Source organism: Gigantopelta aegis, chromosome 10 (genome assembly GCF_016097555.1).
Source record: "Gigantopelta aegis isolate Gae_Host chromosome 10, Gae_host_genome, whole genome shotgun sequence".
NCBI classification, from domain to species: domain Eukaryota; kingdom Metazoa; phylum Mollusca; class Gastropoda; order Neomphalida; family Peltospiridae; genus Gigantopelta; species Gigantopelta aegis.
Window position 1 is genome coordinate 89,879,435 of NC_054708.1, and position 20,224 is coordinate 89,899,658.

The 20,224-nt window shown below is 35.3% G+C and overlaps 1 protein-coding gene across 1 annotated transcript in view; it reads left to right on the top strand.

The window, feature by feature from the left end:
- Positions 1-15,468: 15,468 nt before the first annotated feature.
- Positions 15,469-20,224, top strand: part of LOC121383902 (polycystic kidney disease protein 1-like 2) — a 188,321-nt gene continuing 183,565 nt past the window's right edge. The window contains exons 1-3 of the mRNA XM_041514000.1: positions 15,469-15,474; positions 16,020-16,162; positions 19,205-19,284. Of these exons, the coding sequence (XP_041369934.1) occupies positions 15,469-15,474; positions 16,020-16,162; positions 19,205-19,284 (229 nt within the window). The remainder of the gene's footprint in view (positions 15,475-16,019; positions 16,163-19,204; positions 19,285-20,224) is intronic.

The following is a 20,224-nucleotide window of genomic DNA, read 5'->3' on the forward strand; positions in this document are numbered from 1 at the left end:
GAGTACTTAATGCTGTTACCTGAGTATGGTTTGATTCTAAATGTATACATTGCTTACATGGCCGTAAACGTAATGCCTGATTAACGTTTGATTCTAAATCCATACATTGCTAACCTGGCCATAAACGTAATGCTGTTACCTTATTTCTGTTTGATTCTATAAATGCATACATTGCTTACACGGTCATAAACGTAATGCCGCTAGTGTACTGTTTGATTCTAAATGCATACATGGTCATAAACGTAATGCCGTCACCTGATTACTGTTTCATTCTAAATGTATGCATTAGTTACATGGCTGTAAACGTAATGCTGTCACCTGATTACTGTTTGATTCTAAATGCATACATTGCTTACATGACCGTAAATGTAATGCCGTTACCCGAGTACTGTTTGATTCTAAATGCATACATGGCTGTAAATGTAATGCTGTTACCTGATTACTGTTTGATTCTAAATGCTTACATGGCCTTAAACCTAATGCCATTACCAGAGTACTGTTTGATTCTAAATACATACATGGCCGTAAACTTAATGATGTTACCTGATTACTGTTTGATTCTAAATGCATACATTGCTTAAACACATGACCATAAACGTAATGCTGTTACCTGAGTACTGTTTGATTCTAAATGCATACATGGCTGTAAACGTAATGCTGTTACCTGGGTACTGTTTGATTCTAATTGCTTACATGGTCGTAAACGTAATGCCTGATTACTGTTTGATTGTAAATGTATTCATTGCTTGCATGGCCATAAACGTAATGTCGTTACCTGATTACTGTTTGATTCTAAATGCAAACATGGCCATAAACGTAATGCTGTTACCTGATTACTGTTTGATTCTAAATGCATACATTGATTACATGGCTGTAAACTTAATGTCGTTACCTGATTACTGTTTGATTCTAAATGCATAAATTGCTTACATGGCCGTAAACTTAATGATGTTACCTGAGTACTGTTTGATTCTAAATGCATACCTTGCATACATGGTCATAAACGAAATGCCGTCACCTGATTACTGTTTGATTCTAAATGTATCCATTGGTTACATGGCTGTAAATGTAATGCTGTCACCTGATTACTGTTTGATTCTAAATGCATACATTGCTTACATGACCGTAAATGTAATGCCGTTACCCGAGTACTGTTTGATTCTAAATGCATACATGGCCGTAAACGTAATGCTGTTACCTGATTACTGTTTGATTCTAAATGCTTACATGGCTTTAAACGTAATGCTGTTACCTGAGTACTGTTTGATTCTAAATGCATACATTGCTTATATGGCCATAAATGTAATGCCGTTACCTGAGTACTGTTTGATTCTAAATGCATACCTTGCTTACATGGCCATAAACGTAATGCTGTCACCTGAGTACTGTTTGATTCTAAATGCATACATTGCTTACATGGCCGTAAACGTTATGCCGTTACCTGAGTACTGTTTGATTCTAAATGCATACATGGCCATAAACGTAATGCTGTTACCCGATTACTGTTTGATTCTAAATGCATACATTGCTTACATGGCTGTAAACGTAATGCCGTCACCTGTCAAATTGTGTGCAATCTCCATCTTTTATAGAATAGAAAATGTACAATATGTTTTGTGCTCAACAAAAATACTTACGGACACGTCTTGGGGGGGAGAGGACCAAGCAAAATGGCTGATTGATGATTGACTTGTTAAAACGGCACCTTAATAAAGTTTTGATATTTGCAAGTAATATGCATGTGTTTGTGTATATATATGTCAGTGTACGAATGGAAGTGTACATTAATTTGACTAAATGACTAGCTGCGATTTTCTGTACCGCTAGCTGCATTATTAACTACGACCTATGCAGTAGTTAATAATGAAACTAACGATACAGAAATTCACTTCTTCGCCTAACGATAAGCTTTCTACTGTCTGACTCACAAACAAATCGGAATAGCGAGTCCAGTGTCATTGTCAGATGGACATAGTGTAACGGACACAATTTCATGTGTAATTTAATAGTTACGATCGACTATCTATCTGCAATTATTAATATTACGCACAACCATTAAGCATTCCATGGTATCTATATATATCTATATATCTAGATATAGATATATATATATATATAGAGATATATATAGATATATATAGATATATATGTATATTCACTGGTGTAGGAAGCAGGGGGGCAAGTGCCCCCCACTTTTCAGATATTTTGCTTTATAATAATGTAAAAGTGTGTAAATATAAAAGTGTGGCCCCCTCCCCACACTTTTTGGCACCTTCCTGCGCCACTAATATCTCTCTCTCTCTCTCTCTCTCTCTCTCTCTCTCTCTCTCTCTCTCTCTCTCTCTCTCTCTCTCTCTCTCTGTGTGTGTGTGTGTGTGTGTGTGTGTGTGCATTCATCCCACCACCTTGACACCTTCATACGCCATTGGTATACATGTATGTACATAGATAAAACTTCTTTTTTTTCAAATGTGCGTGTTAGTCTAGGTTATGTTTTTGGTTGTGCATATGTGGGCTTGTTTTGTAGGCTGTTGTTTATTTGGGGGCAGATTTGTTGTTGTTACTAGGGTTTTCTTTGGGGGGGGGTAAAATTGTTGAGGGGGGGGTATTTTTTTTTAAATATTAGTTTTTTTGTTTTGCCTGCCACTTACGCTTATAATTATGTATATAGAACAATGTCTTCATTTTAACATTTAACCTTGAATAATCGGCATGCAAGACTAACATAAATATGTTTACACAGATATTTTGATGTAGACAAAACAAGTACTGTTACTATAGGTAGATGTTTTTAGGTTAAACTATATATTTAGCTGTTATTACAGCAAAATTTACACTTTATAATGCAGTTTATATAGGCCTAATCAATTTACAGCAAACGAAATATTTAGTCAAACAGGTGCATGTGCAGGAAATTGTGTAACTGGCTAGTGGTGTTTTTAGGGGAGGGGTCGGGTCATGCATCCCCAGAAATACACTGAAAAAAACAAAACAAACATAATATAGCACGTGGGGAAGGGGACTGTTCTGATCAGAATAGTACATATAGTTCGTCCCATCCTACAAAAATGTTGTTTTGTTGTTTTTGTAAATAATTTAAGTTTGGTTTGACGTAAAAATTAAAAAAAATAGTTTTTGGACATAACAAAAATATACTATTTTTGGGTGTAATTTAGAAAACAAGCGACTCAGAAATAAATAACTTGTAAATTCCACAGTATGAAAAAATGCGTTCCCCGTGGGACGCACTATAAAGATAATGTTTCTATTATCTATTACAATGGTGTTACTGTCACCCACAATTCATTAAAACTGCAGGTGTGTTTGTATTTTTAAATGAAATTATGATAATTAATGTGAGGCGAGATTGCAGCTTTGAAGCAAAAAAAAACACATTTCCATGCAAGAATACCAAAACAATCAGGATGTGTGACAGCTCGCTAGAATCATCTCCTATATTTAACACATGGTCAGTTATAACAAAAAGCAATTTCATCAACTTAATTTTCACCTGTATCATTCTTTATTTTTAAAGCATAGGTGGGACATTTATGATGCCAGGTATTGGCATGCATAAATCTCAGCTGAAAATTCACAAACAACTGTGACCATCGGCTATTCCCAAAGTAAGTGGGATTTCTAATGTACATGTACTTGAGAAATTACTCAGGAAGTCAGTCTTGATTGTTGACGGACAGGCATTGGTTCAAAGTCCAAAACACAAAGGGATTAAAAGGTTTGAGAAATATACTGACATGTTGTAATTGATTGCTGCAAGTCTGTTAACCAAACTAAATGTACAAATTAGAGATATATAACCCGTAAGGTTGCCAATGGCTCATACTGAACAGAAAGCAATGTAAAATTAACTCATTTCCTCTTTGAAATTTTAATAAAAACTTTGCTTTGAATGCAAAATGGGTGGGTGGTTTCACCGAGGATAATGCATTGTTGAGTTGAATGTAGACTAACCAAAGACCAAACACGGGGAATCTGATTCCAGAATAGCAGAGTTCCAACTGAGTTGAATGTAGAATAACCAAAGACCAAACACGGGGAATCTGATTCCAGAATAGCAGGGTTCCAACTGAGTTGAATGTAGAATAACCAAAGACCAAACACGGGGAATCTGATTCCAGAATAGCAGGGCTCGAACTGAGTTGAATGTAGAATAACCAAAGACCAAACATGGGGAATCTGATTCCAGAATAGCAGGGTTCCAACTGAGTTGAATGTAGAATAACCAAAGACCAAACACGGGGAATCTGATTCCAGAATAGCAGGGTTCCAACTGAGTTGAATGTAGAATAACCAAAGACCAAACACGGGGAATCTGATTCCAGAATAGCAGGGTTCCAACTGAGTTGAATGTAGAATAACCAAAGACCAAACACGGAGAATCTGATTCCAGAATAGCAGGGCTCGAACTGAGTTGAATGTAGAATAACCAAAGACCAAACACGGGGAATCTGATTCCAGAATAGCAGGGTTCCAACTGAGTTGAATGTAGAATAACCAAAGACCAAACACGGGGAATCTGATTCCAGAATAGCATGGCTCCAACTGAGTTGAATGTAGAATAACCAAAGACCAAACACGGGGAATCTGATTCCAGAATAGCATGGCTCCAACTGAGTTGAATGTAGAATAACCAAAGACCAAACACGGGGAATCTGATTCCAGAATAGCAGGGTTCCAACTGAGTTGAATGTAGAATAACCAAAGACCAAACACGGGGAATCTGATTCCAGAATAGCAGTCGTTAAGTCCAAACCCTGGAATAGTAGTTCATGCAAAACTATTTGACTAAATATTGCTGTACATATTAGTAAGACACTAATATCCTGGGGGGGGGGGGGGGGGGGAGTTTCTTTTTCACATGTCAAATATCCACGTAACAATTAGACAATTTTTGGAAAACCATTCCTATAAATATAATATTTGAAAGCAGACCTCTTAGTACACCAGAAGTTTTAGTTTGGTTGCTTTACTATTGTTTACTATGTTATGATATTTCAAGGGAAATTAAACGATTCTGAAAAGCGGAGCCAAAGTATGAAATGTTCTACCTGGGAAATTGAAAGATCCAAAACGTGATGTTCGCAGATGAGCCTGCTTGTGTTGATCATCTCATTACCATACAAGGCAAGCTTACATGTACCACTCTTGGCCTTCCATCACCTTCAGCAGTGGATGGACTCATATGGATGCATACCATCTGATTTTGCTTCCAGTTTGTGTTATAGTATTAGAAATGTTGCTGCTGTTGTTAAACAACCCTTTCACTAAATACCCATTCATGTTAAAAGTCTCTTAGCATAATATTTATTTGATGTAATAAATAAAATAAAAACTGTGATGTATTATTAAATAGACTACATTTTGGACGATCTATTTACACCCATTGCAAATAGTTATGATATGGCAGCCATCTTGAATCATACCACAAATATCTTCACCTCATTTATCTTGTATGCTGCGATACATTGTTCCATTTATGACAGCAATTAATGCCCTTGATAAGATTTGGATGTCGATTTTATCACAAATGGCCATCATTTTGTTTTCTGCCATCTTGTTTTTCAACTTTTTGACACAAAACTAAATTTTCCAATTTTCAACATAGATTTTTATAAATTAAATGTATCCACATATATGTTAATATCAAAACACATCCTGTAAAGATCGTTGGGATACCAGTTGTTACAGATAGACTTAATGCTCAGCGAGCTTTTAAATATACTGCGTGATTCATTATCATTGGTCAATTTAAGTCACATGACAGACACATAATATAATCTAGATTTGCTTAATGAATATGTTACATCTCCCTTCTTGAAAAAGATCATTATAAATTTTAAAATTAATGATCTGCAAGTCTATCAAAATCCATTTGGTATAGGTCACATGTCAAAGGAAGACAACAGAAAGACCAATTAGCTGTATAAACAATATACTTGTATCAATTAGATTTGTAGGTTTGTGCAGTAAATGTTAGTAACAAGAGTACACTTCAAGGGATTATTTTCCTACGATTAATAAATCTTGTGTTTGACATAACGTTACTCACAGAAATAGGTATAATTCCGGTATATTTCACATGATGTCAGTAATGAGCTTTTACGTATGATTAGTGGAAATACAATGTTTATTGCATGGTTACTGTGATTTTAAATAAGTACCACACCACTGTACCTTATTGTAGTAAAAACTGAATATTAATTTATAACATTTAGGCCTATATAAATTTGTCTTGGGTCTACTTTTCACGAAACACAAATAACGATGATGCAACCTGTAAGTGTAATACCGTAAATGTACCAATTAATGTTTAAATTTGTTAGTGTTAAGATTTTTTTATAAAAGTTATTTTTTAAAATATGTATTAAATTATAATAATATTTTTAAATAATTAAAAAAATGTTTAATATATATATAATTTTTAAAAATTACTAATTCTTTTTTTTTTTTCTTTTTTTTTTTTTTTAATGCCAATAACTAAGGTTGACAAGTATACATGACATTATGTATTGTTCATATAACTAAAGGTTGACAGGTCTATACATTGTTCATTTATACTTAAATCAGTTTGTCGAGTTCCATCTGAAATTTTGTAATAAACTTTAAACTTAATGTCTTGAACATTAAAAATCATTTATTTAAATTTAATATAAGAATTAATTTATTTGTTTAATTAACTTATTATTCTCAATAGTGTAACTCTACTCAAAAATTATTTTAGACACTGTCACACAACTCAGTTGTCAAACATTTAACTTTAAACTATTAACTTTAATTGTTCAATTGTTTAGTGCTTCATCATGTTCATGTTCCCACATCCATGGCATATCCTTTTTCAGTTTGTTTAGTGCTTCATCATGTTCATGATCCATGGCGTATCATCTTTCAGTTTGTTTAGTGCTTCATCATGTTCATGTTCCCACATCCATGGTGTATCCTTTTTCAGTTTGTTTAGTGCTTCATCATGTTCATGATCCATGGCATATCATCTTTCAGTTTGTTTAGTGCTTCATCATGTTCATGTTTCCAAAATCCATGGCGTATCCTTTTTCAGTTTGTTTAGTGCTTCATCATGTTCATGATCCATGGCATATCATCTTTCAGTTTGTTTAATGCTTCATCATGTTCATGTTCCCACATCCATGGCGTATCCTTTTTCAGTTTGTTTAGTGCTTCATCATGTTCATGATCCATGGCGTATCATCTTTCAGTTTGTTTTTTCAGTTTAGTGCTTCATCATGTTCATGTTCCCACATCCATGGTGTATCCTTTTTCAGTTTGTTTAGTGCTTCATCATGTTCATGATCCATGGCATATCATCTTTCAGTTTGTTTAGTGCTTCATCATGTTCATGTTTCCAAAATCCATGGCGTATCCTTTTTCAGTTTGTTTAGTGCTTCATCATGTTCATGATCCATGGCATATCATCTTTCAGTTTGTTTAATGCTTCATCATGTTCATGTTCCCACATCCATGGCGTATCATCTTTCAGTTTGTTTAGTGCTTCATCATGTTCATGTTCCCACATCCATGGCGTTTCATCTTACAGTTTGTTTAGTGCTTCATCATGTTCATGTTCCCACATCCATGCATCATGTTCATGATCCACGTATCATCTTTCAGTTTGTTTAGTGCTTCATCATTTTCATGTTCCCACATCCATGGCGTATCATCTTTCAGTTTGTTTAGTGCTTCATCATTTTCATGTTCCCACATCCATGGCGTATCATCTTTCAGTTTGTTTAGAGCTTCATCATGTTCATGTTCCCACATCCATGGTGTATCCTCTTTCAGTTTGTTTAGTGCTTCATCATGTTCATGATCCATGGCGTATCATCTTTCAGTTTGTTTAGTGCTTCATCATGTTCATGTTCCCACATCCATGGTGTATCCTTTTTCAGTTTGTTTAGTGCTTCATCATGTTCATGATCCATGGCATATCATCTTTCAGTTTGTTTAGTGCTTCATCATGTTCATGTTTCCAAAATCCATGGCGTATCCTTTTTCAGTTTGTTTAGTGCTTCATCATGTTCATGATCCATGGCATATCATCTTTCAGTTTGTTTAATGCTTCATCATGTTCATGTTCCCACATCCATGGCGTATCCTTTTTCAGTTTGTTTAGTGCTTCATCATGTTCATGATCCATGGCGTATCATCTTTCAGTTTGTTTAGTGCTTCATCATGTTCATGTTCCCACATCCATGGTGTATCCTTTTTCAGTTTGTTTAGTGCTTCATCATGTTCATGATCCATGGCATATCATCTTTCAGTTTGTTTAGTGCTTCATCATGTTCATGTTTCCAAAATCCATGGCGTATCCTTTTTCAGTTTGTTTAGTGCTTCATCATGTTCATGATCCATGGCATATCATCTTTCAGTTTGTTTAATGCTTCATCATGTTCATGTTCCCACATCCATGGCGTATCATCTTTCAGTTTGTTTAGTGCTTCATCATGTTCATGTTCCCACATCCATGGCGTTTCATCTTACAGTTTGTTTAGTGCTTCATCATGTTCATGTTCCCACATCCATGACGTATCATCTTTCAGTTTGTTTAGTGCTTCATCATTTTCATGTTCCCACATCCATGGCGTATCATCTTTCAGTTTGTTTAGTGCTTCATCATTTTCATGTTCCCACATCCATGGCGTATCATCTTTCAGTTTGTTTAGAGCTTCATCATGTTCATGTTCCCACATCCATGGTGTATCCTCTTTCAGTTTGTTTAGTGCTTCATCATGTTCATGATCCATGGCGTATCATCTTTCAGTTTGTTTAGTGCTTCATCATGTTCATGTTCCCACATCCATGGTGTATCCTTTTTCAGTTTGTTTAGTGCTTCATCATGTTCATGATCCATGGCGTATCATCTTTCAGTTTGTTTAGAGCTTCATTATGTTCGTGTTTGCACATCCATGGCGTATCATCTTTCAGTTTGTTTAGAGCTTCATCATGTTCCCACATCCATGGCGTATCATCTTTCAGTTTGTTTAGAGCTTCATTATGTTCGTGTTCCCACATCCATGGCGTATCATCTTTCAGTTTGTTTAGAGCTTCATCATGTTCCCACATCCATGGCGTATCATCTTTCAGTTTGTTTAGTGCTTCATCATGTTCATGTTCCCACATCCATGGCGTATCCTTTTTCAGCAACTGTCTCAGAGGAGCAGTTATTTCTGACATATTAGCAACGTACTGTGAAAGAAACTTTATAGTTCCTAAAAATCTTTGAACATCTTGTTTATTTTCAGGTTTTGGCATATCAACAATGGCTTGTATTTTATCTTTGTCTGGTTTGAGACCATTTTCTGTTGTAATGTTCCCAAGGTGTTTCACCTCTTTCACTTTCAGTTGTAGTTTAATTTTGTTGAATTTGATTCCACTTGATCTTGCACGTTCCATCACTTTAGTGAGAATTTTATCATGTTCTTATTTATTTTCACCTGCAATGATCATGTCGTCTGATACCATCGGAACACTAGCTTGTATATCACCAAATGTCTTGGTTTTTTCGTTGGAAAACTTCACTTGCTGAACTTATTCCAAATTGCTTTCGCATGAATCTGTATCATTCAAAAGCTGTATTGAATGTGCACAGATACAAACTCTAGAACTTCACCCAGTTCATCTTGCCAATAGCTATCTTTTTTATCCAGAATAGAGAATACTTTCTTCCCTGCTAGCTGTGCTGCAATATCTTTTGGAGTCGATATTTTGAAGTGAACTCTTTTAATAGCTTTATTTAGATCTTTTGGATCCAGGCACAATCTCAGTGAAGAGTCGTTACCTTTCTCGATGACGAGACTGTTTTCCCAGTTAGTTGCTTTTTCAACCTTGCAAATAACATCTGCTTTTTCAAATCTGTCTAAGGTTCCTTTAAAAAATTTGTGCATTGAGTATGGAATTTTTCGTGGTGGGTGAATAACTGGTTTCACATTTCGATCTATGTCAGTGTGGTGTTTACGTTTATAGGCCTAGAATTGGTGGTGAATGTACATCAAGAATGTAAAATTCCAGTTCATGTTTCTCTGATGATTTGGTTACACATGACAAATTTACTTTTCCTTCTGTTTTCATTGACACATTTCCATATGAAGTTGCACGTTGCATTTTAATTCATCAAAAATATGTTTGGGCAATACATTTGCTTCAGCACCAGTATCCAACTTGAATTTTATATTCTTACCACATATATTTAGTTCTTCACACCATGTTTTTTTACCATTATCAGTACTGAGTGATCCAATGAAGAAACATACTTCAAATTCATCTTCATCTACTGTATGGATTTTGGTTTTTACATTATTTTTAACTTGATATTTTACACAAGTTTCTGATCTTATGTTTTGTGTGAAACACTGACTTGCAAACTGACCTTTACCATTGCATTTGGCACATATCTTTCCATAGGCTGGACACTGTTTATACTTGTGATGTTTTCCACAACGTTTACATTTCGAAGTCATCTTTTCCACGGTCTCGGTTGTATACACTCTTTTTCTTTAGTGCTTATAGAGTTGAACCCCCTTGAAGTTGAATGATGTTGCTGCGTTAAACTAATTTGGGCAGTGCTTGCCTCTAACGCGTGACACGTACAACAAATTTCTCGAGTGTTGGATCGTCAGATTCTCTTAATGAACGTTCTTTTAGTCTTTTGTTTGTGATTCCAAATATAATTCTATGACGAATCATCAAATCTGTTTGGTCCCCAAAACTACATGTTGTCACACGGCTTTTTAGTTCCATTATGTAATGATCAATGGGTTCTTCCTCTTTTTAGTTCCATTATGTAATGATCAATGGGTTCTTCCTCTTTTTAGTTCCATTATGTAATGATCAATGGGTTCTTCCTCTTTTTAGTTCCATTATGTAATGATCAATGGGTTCTTCCTCTTTTTAGTTCCATTATGTAATGATCAATGGGTTCTTCCTCTTTTTAGTTCCATTATGTAATGATCAATGGGTTCTTCCTCTTTTTAGTTCCATTATGTAATGATCAATGGGTTCTTCCTCTTTTTAGTTCCATTATGTAATGATCAATGGGTTCTTCCTCTTTTTAGTTCCATTATGTAATGATCAATGGGTTCTTCCTCTTTTTAGTTCCATTATGTAATGATCAATGGGTTCTTCCTCTTTTTAGTTCCATTATGTAATGATCAATGGGTTCTTCCTCTTTTTAGTTCCATTATGTAATGATCAATGGGTTCTTCCTCTTTTTAGTTCCATTATGTAATGATCAATGGGTTCTTCCTCTTTTTAGTTCCATTATGTAATGATCAATGGGTTCTTCCTCTTTTTAGTTCCATTATGTAATGATCAATGGGTTCTTCCTCTTTTTAGTTCCATTATGTAATGATCAATGGGTTCTTCCTCTTTTTAGTTCCATTATGTAATGATCAATGGGTTCTTCCTCTTTTTAGTTCCATTATGTAATGATCAATGGGTTCTTCCTCTTTTTAGTTCTTTTTAGTTCCATTATGTAATGATCAATGGGTTCTTCCTCTTTTTAGTTCCATTATGTAATGATCAATGGGTTCTTCCTCTTTTTAGTTCCATTATGTAATGATCAATGGGTTCTTCCTCTTTTTAGTTCCATTATGTAATGATCAATGGGTTCTTCCTCTTTTTAGTTCCATTATGTAATGATCAATGGGTTCTTCCTCTTTTTAGTTCCATTATGTAATGATCAATGGGTTCTTCCTCTTTTTAGTTCCATTATGTAATGATCAATGGGTTCTTCCTCTTTTTAGTTCCATTATGTAATGATCAATGGGTTCTTCCTCTTTTTAGTTCCATTATGTAATGATCAATGGGTTCTTCCTCTTTTTAGTTCCATTATGTAATGATCAATGGGTTCTTCCTCTTTTTAGTTCCATTATGTAATGATCAATGGGTTCTTCCTCTTTTTAGTTCCATTATGTAATGATCAATGGGTTCTTCCTCTTTTTAGTTCCATTATGTAATGATCAATGGGTTCTTCCTCTTTTTGTTTGCATTCCCCAAATAAGTAAATTTAACTTCTATGACTGTATTTTTTCTTGGGTTGCAATATTCATCAAATGTCTTAATAACTGGTTCATACTTGTCTGCATCCCTTTCATTTTCAAATTTGAATGTGTTGTAAACATCAACAACTTCATCACCGCCGCAGTGCAGTAAAATGGCGACTTTCGCAGCATCGTCCTTTTTAACCGACCCGGACGCTGACATTAAATAAAGTTCAAATTTCTGTTTCCATCATTTCCAATTTTCACTAACATTTCCTTCGAAGGACAGTAGATCTGGAATCCTGAACCGATCCATAATGTTGTGAAAAAATCCCTTTATTCTGACACCATGTTAGAGATAGACTTAACACCCAGTGAGCTTTTGAATATACTGTGTGATTTATTATCATTCATCAATTTAAGTCACCTAACACACACATAATATAATCTAGATTTACTTAATGAATATGTTACACCAGTTACATACTTTTTATTAGGCAATTTTCCGCCATTTTGAACTATAAAACATAATTTTTCAGATGGCCAACAGAAGTTTTTGGATTCAGCATACCAACATTAGGTTAAAAATCTATGTTGGACCAAATCCTAAAAAAAATCCCCATACATGTCACATTTTATGAAAAGCTGCTTGGTATATAAATAATATAATGTACGTAGGTTAATCAGCATCTTTTGGGGTTTTTTATTTTTTTTTTCTGTTTTGCTTTAGCCAATTCAGTTTTATATGAAGACCATATTCAGGATGTCTTTGTCCTATTTTTCCTACTTTTTTGCTTTACTTTACTGCTCGCAGTTTCAAAATGCCGCAAATTGCTGTTAAAATGTGCATTTTGCTTGTGTTGTTTTAAAATTCATCAATTATGGGAATTTATTTTTATTTTTGTGGCAGTATATGTTTCCCAATTTGCAGCACCATATTATCTCAAATTTTAATTTCTAGCCAAATATTACAACTTACAGAGCTAAAGATGAAATGGATCCATAGTCTCATGAAATAAGTTTGATTGGCACTCGCTAATGCTCATGACAGCTGGAAATTATTACAACTTACAGAGCTGAAGATGAAATGGATCCATAGTCTCGTGAAATAAGTTTGATTGTCACTCACTAACGCTCATGACAGTTGGAAATTATTACAACTTACAGAGCTGAAGATAAAATGGATCCATAGTCTCATGAAATAAGTTTGATTGTCACTCGCTAACGCTCATAACAGTTGGAAATTATTACAACTTACAGAGCTGAAGATGAAGGGATCCATAGTCTCATGAAATAAGTTTGATTGTCACTCGCTAACGCTCATGACAGTTGGAAATTATTACAACTTACAGAGCTGAAGATGAAGGGATCCATAGTCTCATGAAATAAGTTTGATTGGCACTCGCTAACGCTCATGACAGTTGGAAATTATTACAACTTACAGAGCTGAAGGTGAAATGGATCCATAGTCTCATGAAATAAGTTTGATTGTCACTCGCTAATGCTCATGACAGCTGGAAATTATTACAACTTACAGAGCTGAAGATGAAGGGATCCATAGTCTCATGAAATAAGTTTGATTGTCACTCGCTAATGCTCATGACAGCTGGAAATTATTACAACTTACAGAGCTGAAGGTGAAATGGATCCATAGTCTCATGAAATAAGTTTGATTGGCTCTCGCTAACGCTCATGACAGTTGGAAATTATTACAACTTACAGAGCTGAAGGTGAAATGGATCCATAGTCTCATGAAATAAGTTTGATTGGCACTCGCTAACGCTCATGACAGTTGGAAATTATTACAACTTACAGAGCTGAAGATGAAGGGATCCATAGTCTCATGAAATAAGTTTGATTGTCACTCGCTAATGCTCATGACAGCTGGAAATTATTACAACTTACAGAGCTGAAGGTGAAATGGATCCATAGTCTCATGAAATAAGTTTGATTGTCACTCGCTAACGCTCATGACAGCTGGAAATTATTACAACTTACAGAGCTGAAGGTGAAATGGATCCATAGTCTCATGAAATAAGTTTGATTGTCACTCGCTAACGCTCATGACAGCTGGAAATTATTACAACTTACAGAGCTGAAGGTGAAATGGATCCATAGTCTCATGAAATAAGTTTGATTGTCACTCGCTAACGCTCATGACAGCTGGAAATTATTACAACTTACAGAGCTGAAGGTGAAATGGATCCATAGTCTCATGAAATAAGTTTGATTGTCACTCGCTAACGCTCATGACAGCTGGAAATTATTACAACTTACAGAGCTGAAGGTGAAATGGATCCATAGTCTCATGAAATAAGTTTGATTGTCACTCGCTAACGCTCATGACAGCTGGAAATTATTACAACTTACAGAGCTGAAGGTGAAATGGATCCATAGTCTCATGAAATAAGTTTGATTGGCACTCGCTAACGCTCATGACAGCTGGAAATTATTACAACTTACAGAGCTGAAGGTGAAATGGATCCATAGTCTCATGAAATAAGTTTGATTGGCACTCGCTAACGCTCATGACAGCTGGAAATTATTACAACTTACAGAGCTGAAGGTGAAATGGATCCATAGTCTCATGAAATAAGTTTGATTGTCACTCGCTAATGCTCATGACAGCTGGAAATTATTACAACTTACAGAGCTGAAGGTGAAATGGATCCATAGTCTCATGAAATAAGTTTGATTGGCTCTCGCTAACGCTCATGACAGTTGGAAATTATTACAACTTACAGAGCTGAAGATGAAGGGATCCATAGTCTCATGAAATAAGTTTGATTGTCACTCGCTAACGCTCATGACAGTTGGAAATTATTACAACTTACAGAGCTGAAGGTGAAATGGATCCATAGTCTCATGAAATAAGTTTGATTGTCACTCGCTAACGCTCATGACAGCTGGAAATTATTACAACTTACAGAGCTGAAGGTGAAATGGATCCATAGTCTCATGAAATAAGTTTGATTGTCACTCGCTAACGCTCATGACAGCTGGAAATTATTACAACTTACAGAGCTGAAGGTGAAATGGATCCATAGTCTCATGAAATAAGTTTGATTGTCACTCGCTAACGCTCATGACAGCTGGAAATTATTACAACTTACAGAGCTGAAGGTGAAATGGATCCATAGTCTCATGAAATAAGTTTGATTGTCACTCGCTAACGCTCATGACAGCTGGAAATTATTACAACTTACAGAGCTGAAGGTGAAATGGATCCATAGTCTCATGAAATAAGTTTGATTGTCACTCGCTAACGCTCATGACAGCTGGAAATTATTACAACTTACAGAGCTGAAGGTGAAATGGATCCATAGTCTCATGAAATAAGTTTGATTGTCACTCGCTAACGCTCATGACAGCTGGAAATTATTACAACTTACAGAGCTGAAGGTGAAATGGATCCATAGTCTCATGAAATAAGTTTGATTGTCACTCGCTAACGCTCATGACAGTTGGAAGTTATTTCACTTGGACATACACGTAATATGAAATGGAAGCTTGTATAATTTCCTATAATTACTAGTGGGAAAATTTAACTGGTTTCCTTTCTGAGACTATTTGTCAGAATTTCCAAATGTTTGACATCCAACAGCCAATGATTTATAAATCAATGTGCTCTAGAGGTATCATTAAAGCAAGAAAACTGTAACTTTAATTCTATTTACTGAGTAATCTACTACCTATAACTTGCTTTTTGACTTGCGGAACACATTGCATTTAATATGTAATTAAGGACTCTTTTAGTTGGAAACATCTTAACAACGGCACAAAACCCAGGACCTCCTCGGTATCTGTCGGATTTTAGCATATCCAGTGTGTTTCTCGTTCCTCGGTATCTGTCGGATTTGAGCATATCCAGCATGTTTCTCGATCCTCGGTATCTGTCGGATTTTAGCATATCCAGCATGTTTCTCGTTCCTCGGTATCTGTCGGATTTTAGCATAATTAAAATTAATAATTTTTTCAATCATTATTGTTTGTTAACGTTTTCTTTAGGGATATTTCAGAGTTATACCAGTTCCATTGGAGGCGGTTATTAAGCCACCTGGACTTCGTCATATTGTTCTAAATACTCATCGGTTTCTACTTGATGCTTCAGACAGCAAGGATCCAAACGGTCATGATAATTCAGGTCTCAGGTGTGTACATGTTGCAGAATGAAAAGAAAAGGTGAAAACCTGTGCATCCACAATTAAGACATAATAGGTTTACACATTGTAATTATTTAAGAATGTTCTGTGTACTCCTAAGGCATATTGCATGTTTCAGGAATTATAAAATATTATTATGCAAATTTATTTACAGTAGTCATATTTGTTCAATATAACTGCACACATATAAGCCTTCCTAGTGTTTAATATTCTAGGTACCCCTCATATCTTTAGTATTGTGAGTTCATATTTAGAGATTCATTTTAAAACACTTACTACATAATGTTGATCATTAATGTCATTAATGTCAGCCCAGCCAATGTTCAAGGACTGTGCAGCTTGTTTGGTGCCATTACGCTTCTAATAACGATATAAAATTAACAACCTGACTGTTGTAAAGGTAATTTATTAATGACAACAATTAAACAATATACAGTCAAACTTCGATAACTCAATCTTGAATGGGACGAGGAAATAGTTTGAGTTTCAGGGAGTTCAAGTTTTCAAAATTAATATGTAAGAGTTCAGATTTAAAACTGTATTGCAGCTGGATGATTTCGCATAATACTGTGCACTTCACTGTCTACCTCTAAACTCTGAAAACTATTCATCCCCAGTTAAAAGGCGAAGTAATATATAACTGTCACCCCACCCCTTTTGTTGGCATCTTCCGATGCCTGTGATACATTTATTTTGCATATATTGTAAAAGTAACAAAACAAAAAAGATAACCGAGATAAATTTGAAATACATATGCTTGAGCATATACATGTATTTATTGACAAAAAAACCCAATGAAAAATGAGGGTATTTACACACATATATATAACGGGAAGTAAATGATAAAATGAACGTTGCAGATGTCAAAACATGGCAGAATGTAACTAACAAATAAAACAACATTTCATTCTGCTTAGCCGGCAATCTATTATTCTGTAATTATCACCTTAATCCTCGACAGCCCAACCACCCGAGACAGGCGCGCTTCGTCTGATTGACAATTCATTTGTCTTTAAAATACTATTGGCAATGACAGTTTGATCAGTCCACACGTGTCGAGTTATAGAGGTGCAAAATCTATTAAATCTTTATGGCGGGACCAAAGAATTAGGTCGAGAGATCGAGTTTATCAAGTGTTCGAAGTTTGAGTTTTCAAAGGCCTTTATTACTAGTTTGTATAGCAATACGTCCGGAACCGCCGCTTCAAGTCGAGAGATCAAAATTTTCGAGAGATCGAAGGTGGAGTTATCAAAGTTTGACTGTATTTTATAATCCAGTCAGGTACGGAAATCCATATACATACAGAATTAGCATTTATGGCAGCAAAGATTATGTACAAATATTGGTAATGTTTCCATGTCTACTATGTTCAAACTGACAGTACCCTCTTCCTCACTTTCATATACACTTCACAGGCACTAAATATAACACTTACCGGTATCAAAAACATAATTCACTATTGTTTGTTATCTACATATAAGTTTTACAATATATATATATATGAAGTATCAATAAAACAAATTCCAATTTTTTTTAACGTTTTTAATATATTCGCAATAAAAAGACGCGTTTTCCCCATCACTAGGTCACGTGACCCTGTGACGTGCTATGCAGTATATTATGAAAGCGTTATTGTGAAAAGCCTTTCACATCTGACATGACCTGACCTGACCTGACCTTTTTACACATTTGATTTGGAAAATGTTTTGGGGGTTTTAAATGCGAAAATGTTATTCCAGTGAATTAAACTGTATGGATGAGATATTCTTGTGGAGATAGTTTTCAAATGTAAAATATGTTTTTTCCGAAGTTTAGACAACCCGACAATCACAGGGTTTGCATTGAAGCAGTTCTTAAACCGAACCTGTGCATAATGGAAAGGACCGTCATATCTGCAGTGACCACTTCATCCCTGGGGATTATGAAAACCAGTCTAAAAAACACCTTTCCCGCATTTTTTAAATTCCAGTAAACAGTATAATTATTTTTGGGGTTATTTTTATTTAAACTAAAAAGGAAAACACAGAAAAATGCAAACAAAATGAAAGTTTTAACACCTTACTTGACATTCAGTCCAGTTCACAATCATTTTGGATACAGGGGGTGCCTACATTTATGCACAATTTTAAAATGTTTATTTACTACAGACATAAAACAATTTGTAGTGTATCTCAGATTAAGCACTGCTTCCTTGATGAGAGACACATTTTATTAAGTATTCCACAGAGTTCACAAAGAAAATTGTCTTTGAATGCTTCGGTGCGCCGATACACCAGACAACACTGTAGTCATTTCGCTCGCCGAATCATCATTGTTGTATTTCCGCTCAAATTGATAGGGAAGTACCCCTAACAGATTTTATCCTTCTTCGTCATCAGTCGATCGAGGTGCCATTAGAATAGGTTGACAAATGTGATAAGACCAAAATGTCAAACTAGCTTACATTAAGAATCAGCTGGGGGGTTTTAAAATCATCATCTGCTGTCACCATGTTGACCTACTAACAGAATGAGTGGAATCCGCAGCAGGCTACGTCACAGGTCTGATGTGATACAAATCGACTGGATCAGTGGGTTTTTTCACAAGAAGTCACTTTATTAAATAAAACCTGGTCTTCTTGCCTTGACCCCTGTCAAAATTGTTGTGAGAATAGTTTGCAGGTATGTTTTCATATTTTCATAATTTTAGACAAAATATTGTGGTCTCCCCCCAGAAAGAAAATGGGTTACGTTTCTAAAGGGTTAGGCTTTAGAAAATCATACAGTAATGGTAAGAGTAATTTTGTCAAAGATGTTGTTAACTTCAAAAACAAAATCTGCAAAACAATTAAGAGTACATGTATATATGGCGCCATACCAGTTTTACCCTCTGGTAGAAATCTTGCATATACAAACAAATACTGTTAGATGTTATATTTATTGTGTATGAAGGAAAAACAATGGTGCGAAGTGTGACTGTCATTGACTATAGCACTTTAGTGAGAAAATTTAAATTAAATAGCTGATATAAGCCTGTTGTTTCCCATTTCAGTTATGAGTGGAAGTGTAAGCCAGTAAACTCGTCTAAAGACGTGTGTGATTTTGAGTCAGGGTATATCTTTCCACACAAAGGTATTTAACATTGTCATATTTTGTTATCTGTTACAACTTGTAAAGAGGATCTTTTTTTTTTTTTTTTTTTTTTTTGCTAAAGAAAAAGTCTGAACCAAATTGTTAACAACTGCAATAAATTACTCTCCATCAGGTACCACAGATCAGCTAGGAAAAACACTGAAAATGGTTTTGAAAATACCCTGCAGGGAAAATGCAGGGAATTTTATTTGGGTGTAATGGAATCTGGAAAAATATCAGGGAATTTTGTTGAGTCCTGTATTGTATATCCTTGGATATGTATACGAAATCATGTAAAATGTAATAAACCTAAGATATTGGTGTTTTGGATTCCTTTGTGTTTTTCATGAGGGTATATTGCATGATAGCTACTGCTGATTTTTAGTGTATGTTTCAAAAACTATCTGTCTATTTTTAGTGAGAAATCATCTAATCACTATATCAAACTGTACCACCAAGGAAAATGTCATGTTTATATGATCAACATATAGCACCCAAAACACTAGAAGTCAAGAGTACTAGGTTATATGAGACATAATCTGTATACTGTATACGCAAATATGTTCGCGAATAAAATATACCGCGAAGATCGCGAACACGTTGATAGGACAGCAAATTTAATTACGCGCGAATGTATTTCCGATTTGGTATAATATTATTTACCTTATAATATATAGTCTTATCTCTACATGCCCAACCCATATCAGAATCAAGCAGTCAGAGGTCTGCAAGGTCACGTGATTCTGTAAACCTGCCTGGTTACGTGGATTTGATCCAGATGACACACATTTGGGTGAAAGTCTGTTGTTACATAATCTCAGTTATAACCCTGACTGAGAGACTGTGGGGGTTCGTATCTGCAACTAACGTACGTCAGTCAAGTACTCTGCTGACTGAGAGACTGTGGGGGTTCGTATCTGCAACTAACGTACGTCAGGCA